This window comes from Elephantulus edwardii, unplaced genomic scaffold, assembly GCF_000299155.1.
Source record: "Elephantulus edwardii isolate Elephantulus edwardi_28Jun2011 unplaced genomic scaffold, EleEdw1.0 scaffold00199, whole genome shotgun sequence".
In the NCBI taxonomy this organism is placed as follows: domain Eukaryota; kingdom Metazoa; phylum Chordata; class Mammalia; order Macroscelidea; family Macroscelididae; genus Elephantulus; species Elephantulus edwardii.
The window spans coordinates 3,327,096-3,341,524 of NW_006399949.1; the positions used below are offsets into that span (position 1 = coordinate 3,327,096).

At 41.0% G+C, this 14,429-nt stretch overlaps 1 protein-coding gene across 1 annotated transcript in view; it reads left to right on the top strand.

Annotated features, from left to right (window-relative positions):
* Positions 1-14,429, top strand: part of LEPREL1 (leprecan-like 1) — a 264,589-nt gene that overhangs the window by 238,524 nt on the left and 11,636 nt on the right. Inside the window, exons 12-13 of the mRNA XM_006897062.1 lie at positions 171-288; positions 3,819-3,894. Of these exons, the coding sequence (XP_006897124.1) occupies positions 171-288; positions 3,819-3,894 (194 nt within the window). The remainder of the gene's footprint in view (positions 1-170; positions 289-3,818; positions 3,895-14,429) is intronic.

The window sequence follows — 14,429 nt, forward strand, 5'->3', positions numbered from 1 at the left end:
CACTCTCCCATTGCCTCTGCTGTGTCCTTTCCCCTAACCCGCCCTGCCTTCTGTCTCCTCAAATTTATAAGAGCTTCCAGGAACAGAGAAGACAGTCAGATTGTCAGCTTTGCTGTCTTAGAGGTTACTGCACGCCATCGATCATCCGTCCTGGGTCTGTTTTCTGGCAGGTCAGCAAGATAGAAGGAATGACCTCAGTCACCCCATCCATGCTGACAACTGTCTGCTGGATCCAGAGGCGAATGAATGCTGGAAGGAGCCTCCTGCCTACACATTTCGGGATTATAGGTACGGTGAGCACTCACCTCAAAGTCAAGCTGCAATCCCCTAGCTACCCAAATACCACAGAACCTAAAAAGCTGCTGTGTTGCTTGCCATCATACGCACTTCTATAAATCTGAGATTCTTAAATTGTCTACAGAAGCTGCTACAATTCAGACATTAGTTTATCATCTCATTTTTCTTTTAAAAATCTGTGCAAATGTTACATTTCATGGTGTATTTTTTGTTTTAATATAAAAATGAAGTTTGTGTGGTTTTTATTTTCCCATCACACTTCTTGGCTTTCACTAAACCCTATCTCTGTGTCTCAATCTGAGAGCACAGAGACACTATTTCTTGACACAGCAAGAGATCTCTTTGCATCCTCATCTTTTAAAAGCCCATGTATATGAGAAACTGTCTCTGCATTTTATAAATATGCAATTGGAAACTCACAGAAAGGGCGTTTTCTATCAATGAAATAGATAGTTTAGCCTGTAAAGAAAAAAGTTGGTATTTATAGTCAGTCACTAGGGTGCATGCAGCACCGCAATCCCAAAGACACGCAGCGGGAATCCACCAGCTGCCCCAAGGGAGGATGGGCAGTCTCCTCTCATGTGATGTATCGCCTCCTAAAACCTGCTGGAGGGTCAGCTATGGATAGGTTCCAACTCAGCGGTACACGGCAACAGCAGTATGGGACATGTTCCTTAGTGTGTCACCTGTTAAGCAAAAGGCTAGTGGTGAAGAAAGATGGGCAGTCTCCTTCCAGAAAGACTGGCAGCTTTGGAAATCAGATGCAATGTGGCTGTGAGTCCGAATGAACTCTATGGCAATGGATATTTTTTTAATGCATGAATAATATTATTATTACACCGTCCTGTCTACAAAGACAATGACTATCAAACACTCTATCTGCCAGACTAGGATAGCCTTCAAAAAGCTATCAAGCCAGTTGGGAAAACCAACAAACACCATTGTATGGGTAGGTTAATAGACTAGATTACATTTGATTGCATTCTCGTTGGAGGAGGTGAAATGTAAGATGAGCTTAGACTACAGGTAAAATTTTAGCCTAAGTTGAATAAATATATACTCCAGGGGAGTGGCCCAAACTACATGTGTTTTTTGGTGACAAGGATCATTGCTTCAATATACAATTCTAAGGAAATTCATTGTTTTTCCTCACCAGTTTATCACAAGTCTTCCAGATATCATGATGCTTCTGTCGTTGTAAGCATAAAATAGTTGTTGATGTTATGTACTGTTGAGTCACCTGCAATCCACAGTAACCCTATGCACAGCCGCTCTGAACCCTGCCCTGTCCTGAGCCAGTCTCACTAATACTGACACACCAACCCCCATTGCCCCAGTTACTGTATCAATCCATCTCATCTAGGGCCTTCCTCTCCTGTGCTGTCCCTCTACCCTTCCAAGAAAAATGTCCTTCTCCACGGACCAGTCTTTCCTGGCCATGTGCCTAAAATATGTGAGACAGGGCTTCAAAATCCTAGCCTTCAAAGGGAAACTTGGTACCCTTTCCAAGACAGACCTATTTCTTTTCTTGGCAGTCCAAGATATGTTCAAAACTCTTCTCCAGCACCATAACTCGAAGACATCGATTTTTCTTCTGTCGTCCTTAGTCATTGTCCAGCTCTCTGACACATAGCTAGTAATTGCAAAGACTATGGCCTGGATTGGGCACACCTTAGTGTTTAGACTGACATCATTGCTTTTCAGCAGTCTGGAGAGATCCCTGACAGAATACAATAGTAAGAGTGAAAATTAAGCTGTGCACAAAACTGTGTCTTGGGTGCAACGTGTCATTTAATTATCAGATACCTTTATAAGGAAAAGACTTTTATGCTCATTTTATAGGCAAAGACACTGAGGTTTAGAGAGGTTAAAAAATAGGCCAGGACCATATCAGTTGCTTATGCTGATGATGATAGTTATTGTTGTTAGGTGCGGTGGAGTGTGACTTATAGTGACCTTATAAACGGCTGACCTGAGCTTTGTGCCCTTTGTGCCTTGTGTCGTCCTTAAAATATCTGGCACGCTAGGGACCTTTACTGAAGTCACTGTGTCAGTTCATCTTATTGGGGATCTTCCTCCCCCCAGCAAATCAACTCTGACTCCTAGTGACCTACACACCAAACAGCAAGACTGTTAGATGCTGTGCCATTTCTCAGTCCATCTTGTGCTTATGGTCATTGTTGCAGGCACCTTGTCACCCCATCTTATTGACGGTCTTCCTCTTTAAGAGGACTGACCCTCTTAAAAATAAACTGTGGTTATCACTCTAGAGAGCTTAGGAGACCTAATGGTTCAATGTCCAAATTACCTTCCTGCTAACTGAAAAGTAGTTGTTTCAAACTCCCTGGCTGCTCTCAGAGAAAGATGTGTCATTCTGCTTCCATCAAGACAGCGTTGAGAACCCTATAAGGCAATTTAACTGTTTTGTAGAGTCATTATGAATTGGAATCAACTTGGTGCCAGTGTGTGGAGGGGGATGGAACTTTTGAGTCTGTCTAGGCTTGAGGCTTAGCTCAAATCAAGGCAAATTTCTAATAATCTATGTCTGTTATTTTGCGAAATGACTGAACCTAGAAAGTGTTACTGATGATGATGATGATGTTACCATTTTGTACTACTTCTTTGTTGTTAGGTGCTGATGAATTGACTACAACTTATAGCAATCCAATAAACAATAAGTCTGAATCTTGCCCTACCCTAATCCATATTTACAATCCTTGATATGCTCAAGTCCGTTGTTACAGCTTGTCAGTCCATCTTGTTGAGGGTGTTCCCCTCTTTTTCTGACCCTCTAGCTTTCTTAACCCTCTGTCTTTTCCAGCATGATCTTTTTTTCCAAGAACTGGACCTTCCTGACAGCATGGCTCAAATGACATGAGATAAAGTCTCAGCATCCTTGCTTATAAGGATAGTGAAACTGTCTCACATATACCCCTGGACCAATAAGCATATACTACCTCTAGATAATCACTCTGACAATTGATTCACCTTTATAATCACCCTCTTCACACTGCTTTCCTGCCAATCCTTACCACAACACCTGGTATATACCCTCCCCCAGACCCCTGCTTTTGAGTTGATTCCAAATCAGAATGAGCCTCCTTCCAGTTTCTGGGGTGTAAATCTTCAGAGGACGAGACACCTTGAGGAGTCTGCCATAGGAGGAGGGTCTTTCTCTACAGAGCAGCTGGTGAATTTGAACCACTTACCTTTACATTGACAGGGAAACTACTAAAACCCCTTTCAGGCAAACACCAAGTGATCAATTATTGACTTGCTCATATAAATCTAGAGACACAGGTATTGCAAAGACCCTGTTGTCCTCACCTATATCATCAGGATTCTGCCTGGTGGGTATTGGAATGGTTCCACTTTCACAACTCAGTCTCAGACTCAGGAGAGCCATTGATTCTGATCGCTGACAACTTGGGGGAAATGCAACAGAACGTGCCCTCGGGTGTAGCGGATGTGACCATGGTTGTGTCAGGTGAACTTACCAGCAAGTGTGCCTCTCCTCGCAGCGCTCTCCTGTATATGAATGACGACTTTGAAGGAGGAGAATTCATCTTCACAGAAATGGATGCCAAGACTGTGACGGTATGTGTACCTATTTCCTTACATTTATTTGTAATATTTTCATTTTAATTTTGCCATTTACCATGAACTCATAGCTTGCCAATGATTCCAAGTTCAAGAATTGAGAAGTTAGGAGACTTTGAATGAATGCCCACCTCATAAAATGTTAAAAAGGGAAAAATCTTCTGGTCTCTTTTATAAGTGGGTAAATAAATAAAATTACTAAATCTTTTCTCATGATAATATAGTTAGTGGTATTAGACTTAGAACGCAATTTTTCTAATTCTTTGTCAGTCAAATAAGAGGAACATAAGATAATATCAACAATTCCTAAACCGATCCAGTATACAGCAAGTCAAGTGATTTTATAAGTAACTTAGTAACCAGCTTTGTTATTCATGCTTGAGTTGAATATTTGTCTCCTAAACCCAAGTTTAAAATTATATGTATATAATTTTACTGTTGTTGTTACATGCTGTCAGTCGCCTGTGATGCACAGCAACCATATCTATGTACAGCAGCTCTGAAGCCTGCCCTGTCCTGAGCCAATCTCACTGACTGTGAAACACCTACCCCCATTGCCCTAGTTACTGGGTCAATCTGGGGTCTTCCTAGTTACTGGGTCATCCAGGGTCTTTTTCCCCTACCCTTCTTATGCTGTCCCTCCACCCTTCTGAGCATGATGTCCTTCTCCAGGGATCAGTCCCTCCTAGCCATATGCCCAAAGTATATGAGATGGAGCTTCAAAATCCTAGCGTCAAAGGAGATGTGTCTATATAGATATAGATTATGATAGAGAGCTAGAGATATATAGTGAGATATACACATATAGTGATATATACCTATATATTGAGATACACATATATGGTGATAGTTGTTTGTTGTTGTTATTGTTGTTGTTATGTGCCGTTAAGTCACTTGCAATTCATAGCGACCCTATGTACAACAGCCCTAAACTCTGCTCTGTCCTGTGTCAATTGCACTGTCTCTGACACTCCCATCCTGATTACCCCAGTCACTGAATCAATCCACCTCATAGAGGGCCTTCCCCTCCTGCCCTGTCCCTCCACCCTCCCAAGCATGATGTCCTTCTCCAAGAACCGGTCTCTCCTTACAACATGTCCAAAGTATGTTAGACAGAGCCTCAGAATCCTTGCCTCCAAGGAGCTACCCGGTTTAACCCTTTCCAGGATGAATCTGTTTGTTTTCCTAGCAGTCCATGGTACTCTCAATACTCTTCTCCAGCACCACAGCTCAAAGGCATCAATTCCCCTTCTATCCTCCTTGGTCATTGTCCAACTCTCTGATGCATGACAAGTGATTGCAAAGACCATGGCCTATATCAAACGCACCTTAGTCTCCAGAGAGACACCATTGCTCTTCAGTACTTTGGAGAGGTCCCTAACAGCAGACTTTCCCATGGCATATGCCTCTTAATTTCCTGGCTACTGGTGCCAAGAGTGTTGACTGTGGAGCCAAGCAAACTAAAGCTGTGAACAACTTCAATCTCTTCACCATCCATCCTGATGCTGCCAATGGGTCCAGTGGTGAGAATCTTTGTCTTCTTGACATTGAGCCTCAATCCATACTGAAGACTGCAGTCCTTGACCCTCTGCAGCAGGTGCTTCAGGTCCTCCTCAGTTTCAGCAAGCAGGATTGTGTCATCTGCATAACACAGATTGTTGATAGATCTTCCACCAATCTTGACCCCACATTTCTCCTCACAGAGCCCAAACTCCCGGATAATCTGATCCACATACAGGTTGAAAAGGTATGGACATAGGACGCATCCTTGGCATACACCCTGCCCAATTTTGAACCATGCAGTGTTTCCTTGTTCTGTTCAGGTTCAAGTTCAGGTTTCGCATTAGAACGATCACGTGTTCTGGGATTCCCATTCTTCTCAGAGTCAGCCACAGTTTGTTATGATCCACACAGTCAAACACCTTTGCATAGTCAATGAAACACAGATATACATTCCTCTGGTATTCCCTGCTTTCAGCTAAGATGGTGATGGTAGGTGCTGTCAAGTTCAGTACAACTCTTAGTGACCCTTGAAAAGCTGACTTCAACCTGAAACCAGCTCTGTCCTTTACTGTCCTCATGTTCTTTGACACTCTTGATACCATTGCTTCATTAACTATATCCCTTCATCCCCCTGTGAGTCTTCCACTCCTTCTCTGACCCTCCATCTTTCCAAGCATGATGTCCTGTCCAAGGAACAGCCTCACCTAACAACATGTCCAAATTATGAGAGACGAGGCTTCAGTATTTTTGCCTCCAAGGAGCACTCTGGCTGCATTGTTTCCAAGTCATATCTTCGTGTTCTTTGGGCAGTTAATGGGATATTCATTACTTTTCTCTGGTACCACAACTCAAGGCTTCAGTTCTTCTATCATCCTTCTTCATTGTCCACGTCTCTAAAGCATAGAAGGTGATTGGGAAGACCATGGCCTGAAACAGGTTCACCTTGGTCTTCAAATTGACATTTTTGGTCTTAAGTATTTTGGAGAGGGACTTGGCCAGTGCAATAAGTCTCCTGATTTCCTGACTGCTGATACCAAGGGTATTGATTCTTGATCCAACTAAGACTAAATCATTGACAATATCAATCATTTATCCATCTATCATGTTGTTGGCTGTTGGTCCTGTAGTGAGGACCTTTGTTTTCTTATTGTTGAAATGAACAAGAAAAAGGTATAGCTATAGTGTTAGAGATAGAGAGAGAAAGAGAGAGAGAGAGAGAGTTGTTGTGTGCCAGTGCCAAGATTACACTTCCTTCTCTTGCAGAGCAGCTGGGGGATTTGAACCATGTGCCTTTGGGACTGCAATGCAATAGATAGATAGATAGATAGATAGATAGATAGATAGATAGATAGATAGATAGAAAGAATATGAATGAGTGTCCTGGTGGCCTCTGGGTAAGAATCTGTGCTGCAATCTGAAAAGCAAGTGCTTCAAATCTACCAGCTGCTGTGAAGGGGAAGGATAAGCATTCTCCTTCCATGTGATCAACTGTCTCTGAAAACCCACCAGAGGGTCAGCTTTGGGTCAATTCTGACTTGATACTATACAACATATGTTTTATTTATATATAAATTTATTGTTGTTGATATGGGGGGGCTTGCTGTTTCTGGGTGCCATTTAGTGGGAACCACTACATAGCTGACCCTTTAGTGAGTTTTCAGAAGATTTAAATCACCCAGGAGGTGATTACCCCTCTTACTCTTGCAAAGCAGCTGTTAGATTCAAATCAAATGCCTTTAGCTTGGCAGGAAAATATTTTTATAGCATCAGACAAAATAAGATTCCAGCCTGTTCGTTGTACATAGGGTCACGATGAGTCATAGTGAACAACAACCATATAGGATATCACACTCATACACATATGGGAGCTCTGGTAGCTTAGTGGTAAGGAGTAACATTGTCAACCCTAGAGTGCGCAATTCTAATCCACCAGCTTCTCAGCTAACAGTCTTGTTTCAGGCAATTAGTAGCCTCTGAAAACCCGATGGAGCTGTACATTGGTGCCTACTCAAAGGTACATAGAAACAGCAACACTTATCTATAAACTAGTATGTTTTTTAAAGAGCTCTGGTAACCAGTGAGTAAGGAGTTGAAATGCCAACCCAAAGGCAAGCAGTTTGAATCTCCAAGCTGCTCTTTGAGAGGTGGACAGTCTCCTCCCATGTGATTTTCTGCCTCTGAAAATCCATCTGAGGGTCATCTAAGAGTTGGTTCTGTCTCAATGGCACATAAAAATAACATGTTATGCAAGTGGTAGTGACATAGTTAAGATACTTGCCTAAGTAGGGGAAACGGGCCATAGAGGCACAGAGCCTTAAGTATCTCTCTGAAAGGGGCAGAAAGAGAATAACACAGCCCCTCATCACCCTAATGCAGAAAGCACATCAACAGTCCTTAGCCCAGCCTCGTGGTGCCTGCAGAGCCCACCATCAGCAAGAGGTTAGTTTATTCATTGCTGATTCACAGACTCACAGTTATGGTACCAACAATGGGGTTTATTAAAGAAGAAAGTTGTAAAGTAGGAGAGGAAAAGAATATCACAGTATCAGAGAGCTCTAGCGGCCTAGTGGCAAGAAGCTGCACTGCAATTCCAGAGATAAGCGGTTCAAATCCACCGGATGCTCTGCCGGAGAAGGAGGGGGGCAATCTCCTCCTGTACCAGTCAGATCCAATTTGACGGTAAACACACACACACACACACACACACACACAATAATAAAATAAAAATTTAAAAAAGAAAAAATAATTTCACAGTATCATCCAAAATAAGTCCAGGGTTTAGTCCACCTGTTCCAAGGCACAACTCCTCAGTTAGTCCAGTCTCTGGTTTCAATTCAGCAAGCAGATTTACCTTCCATCATCAAAGGTGAGAACATTAAAATCCAATGGTGGCCAACGCAAATACAAGAAAACATCTTGCCTCTGGTTGTCCACTCCACAGCAATGTCACAGTCTCTCCACTACCAGGGTCTTGTGCTCACCGGGGTTTACCATCGCAAGCCTTCTTTACCTTAAGTCTTGCTCACCTCAAGTCTTGTTGCTCAGTGTGGGAAGCACTCTTTTGTTTATCCTAATCCCAGAGCTGGTGCTGATTTTGCAAAACCATGTGTCTGCAGTTAAGGTAGGTGGAGGCCAGAGGCTAAATGGCTTTAAAAAAACAAAAAAACAACAAAAAACAAAAAAAAAACACCCCAGCCAACTTTTGGTCTAACACCACACACTGTTTTGCTAACCAAAACTTGGATTATTTGAACTCATCACTCACTGGAAGAAAATTGTGTCAGTCACCTTCTTATTTTTAAATTTTTTTAATTTTATTATCTTTTGTGGGTGTGTACCATCAATTCAGATCTGACAGGTTGTTGTTGTTGTTGTTGTTGTTGTTATATGCCGTTGAGTCACTTGCAATTCATAGCGACCCTGTGTACAACAGCCCTAACCGGGCTCTTTCCTGTGCCAAATCCACTGTCTCTGACAAACCCATCCTGATTACCCCAGTCACTGAAGCAATCCACCTCATAGAGGGCCTTCCCCTCCAGCACTGTCTCTCCATCCTCCCAAGCATGATGTCCCTCCCCAAGGACCTGTCCCTCTTTACAACATGTCCAAAGTATGTCAGACAAAGCCCCAGAATCCTTGCCTCCAAGGAGTAGCCTGGTTTAACCCTCTCCAAGATGAATCTGTTTGTTTTCTTGGCAGTCCATGGTACATTCAATACTCTTATCCAGCACCACAGCCCAAAGGCATCAATTCTCCTTCTATCCTCCCTAGTCATTGTCCAACTCTCTGATGCATAACAAGTGATAGCAAAGTGTCTCAGGCACACCTTAGTCTCCAGAGAGACACCGTTGCTCTTGAGTACTTTAGAAAGGTCCCTAATAACAGACTTTCCCATCACAATACATTTTTTGACTTCCTGGCTGCTGGTGCCAAGAGTGTTGACTATGGAGCCAAGCAAACTGAAGCTGTGAACAATCTCAATCTCTCTGTCATCCATCCTGATGCTAACAATTGGTCCAGTGGTGAGAATCTTTGTCTTCTTGACATTGAACCTCAATCCATATTGAAGGCTGCAGTCCTTGACCCTCCACAGCAAGTGCATGAGGTCCTCCTCAGTTTCAGCAAGCAGGGTTGTGTCATCTGCATAACGCAGATTGTTAATAGATCTTCCACCATTCCTGACGCCACACTTCTCCTCATAGAGCCCAGTCTCTCGGATAATCTGCTCTGCATACATGTTGAAAAGGTATGGAGATATGTACCTGGAGTACAACCTTCCCAATTTTGAACCGTGCAGTGTTACCCTTCTCTGTTCTGACAACTGCCTCTTGGTCCAAGTATAGGTTTCACATTAGCACAATTAAATGTTCTGGGATTCCCATTCTTCTGAGAGTCAACCACAGTCTGTTATGATCCACACAGTCAAACGCCTTTGCATAATCAATGAAACACAGATAGACATTCCTCTGGTATTCCCTGCCTTCAGCTAAGATCCATCTAACATCAGCTACAATATCCCTAGTACCACAACCCCTTCTAAACCCAGCGTGGGCTTCTGGCAGTTCTCTGACAGGTACAGGAGGAAATTGTCTCTCCTCCCTCGGCAGAGCATCTGGTGGATTTGAACCATGCACATCTGGGATTGCAGTGCAGCTTCTTGCCACTAGGGACACCAGAGTTCCCCCGTCAGTCACCTTTCTTAACAAGCACAATCTTAGATATCCTATAGAATAACTTTACTTGGTTTGATTTGGTTGGTTTGGCATGTGAATAATATAATAGATTATGTCATAATTTATTCTGAGCCTTATGACTTCCTACATAATTTTTAGGTTTTGTGTTGGTTTTTTTTTTTCTTAATGCAAGACACCACATAACATCTTCAACAGTCTACCGGAGTCTAAGATCATTTTAAAATCAGTTCTGGGTTTCAAAGTGAATCCGATGATGATTCTCACTGAACTTGCTCAGAAACGTCGTGTTAAACTAGAAAGAATAATTGCCACAGTCTGTAGCAGTAATCTGCTAAAGAGGGAAGGATCCATCACAGCTTTGTGTAAGCAGCTTACATATTAACACAGGAACATTGTGATGCTTCATGATCTGGGTAATTAAACAGTGATCTCTAGGTGGGAGTTTAAAATCCTCATACAAGATTGTCACCTTTTGAAGAGTATATTTGCATAAAACATTTTATTTTAGGGATTTAGTAGCATTAAAATGAGGCACAAATGAGCTTACATCGCACAGAAAGAAAATCAGACAGGTTGTTGGAAAGATTTCTTTGCTTCTACTTCCTCTAGTGGCCACATTTGGAAATGCACACTATTTGAAGCACCAACAACCTATTGCCATATTGTGAATTCTAACTATAAGAACTAAGAATATAACGATAAGAAAATATAACTATAAGAATTATTAGAAATAATATAGGTACATAACTATAAGAACTATAATTCTCAGAAAAATTGTAAGAACTATAGTTATAAAAAGTAAGAATATAACTATTAGAAAAACAACTACCTTGGCCCTGGTGACCTAGTGGGTAAGGAGTTGTGCTGTTAACACAAAGGCAGGTGGTTTGAATTTACCAGCTCTGCCTTGGGAGAAAGATGGATTCTTTCCTCTCATGTGGTTTGCATCTTCTGTAAATTCTCTGAAAGGTCAGTTATGAGTTAGTTCTGACTTGACCATAAAGTGTGTTTGGTTTCTTTTTGGTAAGTAGGGTTTCTAAGGTTCTAATCTTTATGGATGCATAATACCTCATCTATTTCCCTAAAACAGCTGGTGGGTTCAAACCACTTCGTTGACTTGGAGTGCTTAACAGATGCACTTGGAGTGCACCAACAGGATTCTTTTTTATGCATTAATCCAACCCATTCCTATCAGATTGACTCCAACTATAGTGACCCTCAACCACATTTCTTAGGCTGTGTTTGTGAGGGGAAATTACCATTTTCCCCCCATAGAATGTCTGGTGGATTCAAACTTCTAGTCTTTCAGATGTTTTTATTGTTGTTATGGAGAATGAAGTTGGAACGAACCTGTAGCTGACTCTCTAGCAGGTTTTCAGAGGCTGTAAATTGCAAGTGGATTAGATCCATGTGCCTTTGTGTTGGCAGCACAGCTGTACTCTGCTACCAGGACTTGAGCCGTGGATTAGTGGTTCATAAATTGTGGCATTTAATTGAATAAATTCTGCTCTTGAAAGATTGAAAATAATATATCACTCCCTTTTAAGACATATAATTTTAACAAAAAAAAAGCTTCACTCTTTTCAAAAGACAGTAGAAAGCACTAAAGCATACTCCTTTCCCTCAAAAGGAAAATAGATTTGTGCATGTTTGTATATATGCATGTGTATCTGTGTTTGTGTGTTCATTTATTAAGAGCCTGATATTGAAAGCAGATTTATTTTCCAAGTTCATTTTATTCAGATAAATATATTTTTAATATATGTATTTTAATAGATATTTTTAATGTATTCCATAGAAAGTGGAAATGATCCTGTTGGTCAATGCTTACACCCTTCATAAACATAGGAAGCTCTGCTAACAATTCAGTAGGGAGGAGTTGGCACCAATAACCCAGAGGCTGAGGGACCCTAACAGTTAGAACCTACCTGTTACTCTGTACTGAAAAGATGGGCAATCTCCTCCTGTTCTGTTTACAGCCCAAAACACACAGCAGAGGCCCAGCTCCGAGTCAGTCCCTACTCTATGGCAATGAGTTTTCATACATACAGAAATCACAAAAAGAAATGGATAACTTCTTTTTACAATTCCCCTCTTTAATTCTAGAGGGACTATTGAAACAGAGGAGTGACTTAATTTCAGATCACATAAGAAAGTAACATGTCTTCTAACCTTTTTGCTTTGGGATTATATAACTAAATGAGCCTTGGCTGGAAATTTACATTTATTTAAGACAAAAACATAAAAAGAGCTTTTCTAACTCTTAATCATTAGCTTGATGGAAATTTTTATCTTACTTGGAAGACATACTTGGTTTTCTTTAACAACAGTTTTTGTTTATGAAATATGAGCATTTAGGGATTTCAGAGGTTTTTTTTCAAATTAGAGGAAGCTAAAAAATCTAATGAGCTGCATTTCTTCATAAAAAAATTAAATTCTAGGTGGATGGAGCTGTGTGCCTATAATATGTTTCTAATCATTTGTCTGGGAGAGCATTCTGAAGGAGCTTGACTCTACAGAGGTTTTGATTTTTGGACTGTGTTTGATGGAGCTCCTCAATTAAAACAAGCTTGGAAGCAGGAGTGGCATCCACTTACGAAATAGCTTGACTCCAGAAACTCTGAACTTGGAGAAATGATGGAAGCTATACAAGTGTTAAGGTCTTTCGTTTATAGGTAGGGTCCCTATGAGTCTTCTATTGCTCAATGACCCTTAACAATAACAACGATCATTTCTCTAAAGAGCAGGATATGTTCCCTCATAGAAACAATATATCTACCCAAACATGCTGTTGTCAAATTGATACCAACTCTGAACAACTCTTCAGCAATGCTGAGACAGAGGAGAATTGCCCCAAAGGATTTATAAGACTGTAATCTTTTAAAATATTTTTACTGTGATTTGAATGGCAGTTCACAAAGCATTTTTTCCAATTAATAATTCCTGCACATAACTGTTTGTCATATATTACTTAATTTTACATTCCCCCTTCTCCCCTCACTGGTACTACAACGATTCTCTCTCTCTCTCTAGCCCTTTTCCAGCCCTTTATAACTGTTATTTGTCTTTTTTTTTTTTTGGCTGACTTAATTAACTCAGAGTAAAGTACTGCCTACTTATCCCTGCCATGTAGTACATGTAGTATTGCATGGATCCTTCCTTGTTGTTTCAACATTACAACATTGTGCATATAATTTCTCAGTCCATTTGTTTACTGATGGACACTTGGATTGTTTCCATCTCTTTCCTATTAGAAATAAAATGACAGTAAACATTGGTGCACATGTATCTGTTAGTTTTGTTAGGAGCTGTGCTGCCATACCAAAGGTACATGGTTTGAATCCACTACCTCTTCTGCAGAAGAAAGATGGGCAGTCTCTTCCCATGCAATTTATTACCTCTGAAAATCTGCTGGTTGGTCAGTTATGATTCAGTTGTGATTTGATGGTATACAACAACAACCTAGTAGTGGAATTAAAAAAAAAAAAACCACCAAACACCAAACCTTATTGCTGTTGAGTCTGAACTTGACTCATAACTGAGCCTCCAGCTGACTTTTAGAGGCTCTCTATCACATAGGAGGAGTTTGTCCATCTTTCTTTCATGAAGCCTCTGGTAGATTTGAACCTCCAGAGAAGCACAGCCCTTGTGTTTTAGCACAATGCCCCATGTACTCCACCACCAGAGCTCCCTGGTAGTCATGGAATATTATTTCTATTTCCCACTTTTAAAGTGATTGAACCAGCAGTATGTGAGACTTCCAATCTCATTTTACTCTTACCAGCTCTTTAAAAAAATTTTTCTTTTATATTGGTTTTCATGTAAAATTTGTACACGTTGTGTTTCACACTTTCCTTCATTCGTCTTGTATTTCATACAATCATTCCCAAGCACTGTGTTTCATAAAGTTAGTCCTCATTGCGTTATGCCCACCATCACCCATCTTTTCAGGTCTCTGCTGATCTTTCCCATTTCATTCACTCCCTCCCTCCCCCTACCATATTGTGCAACTCTCTCTCTCTCTAGCCCTTTTCCAGCTCTTTATAACTGTTATTTGTTTGTTTATTTTTTTGGCTGACTTAATTAACTCAGAGTAAAGTGCTACCTACATATCCCTGCCATGAAGTATTGTATGGATTCTTCCTTGTTGTTTCAATATTACACATTACAGCATTGTGCATATAATCCTCACCACTTTGCTTCCCCCCTACACCAGCTGCCATGGGTTCCCATACACATTTCACTAATTATCCTTCTATTATTTCAATAATGGTCTTGGGAAGTATGTGTCGTTATGGGACTGAGTTAGTTTACTTATCATAATGTTCTCTAGTC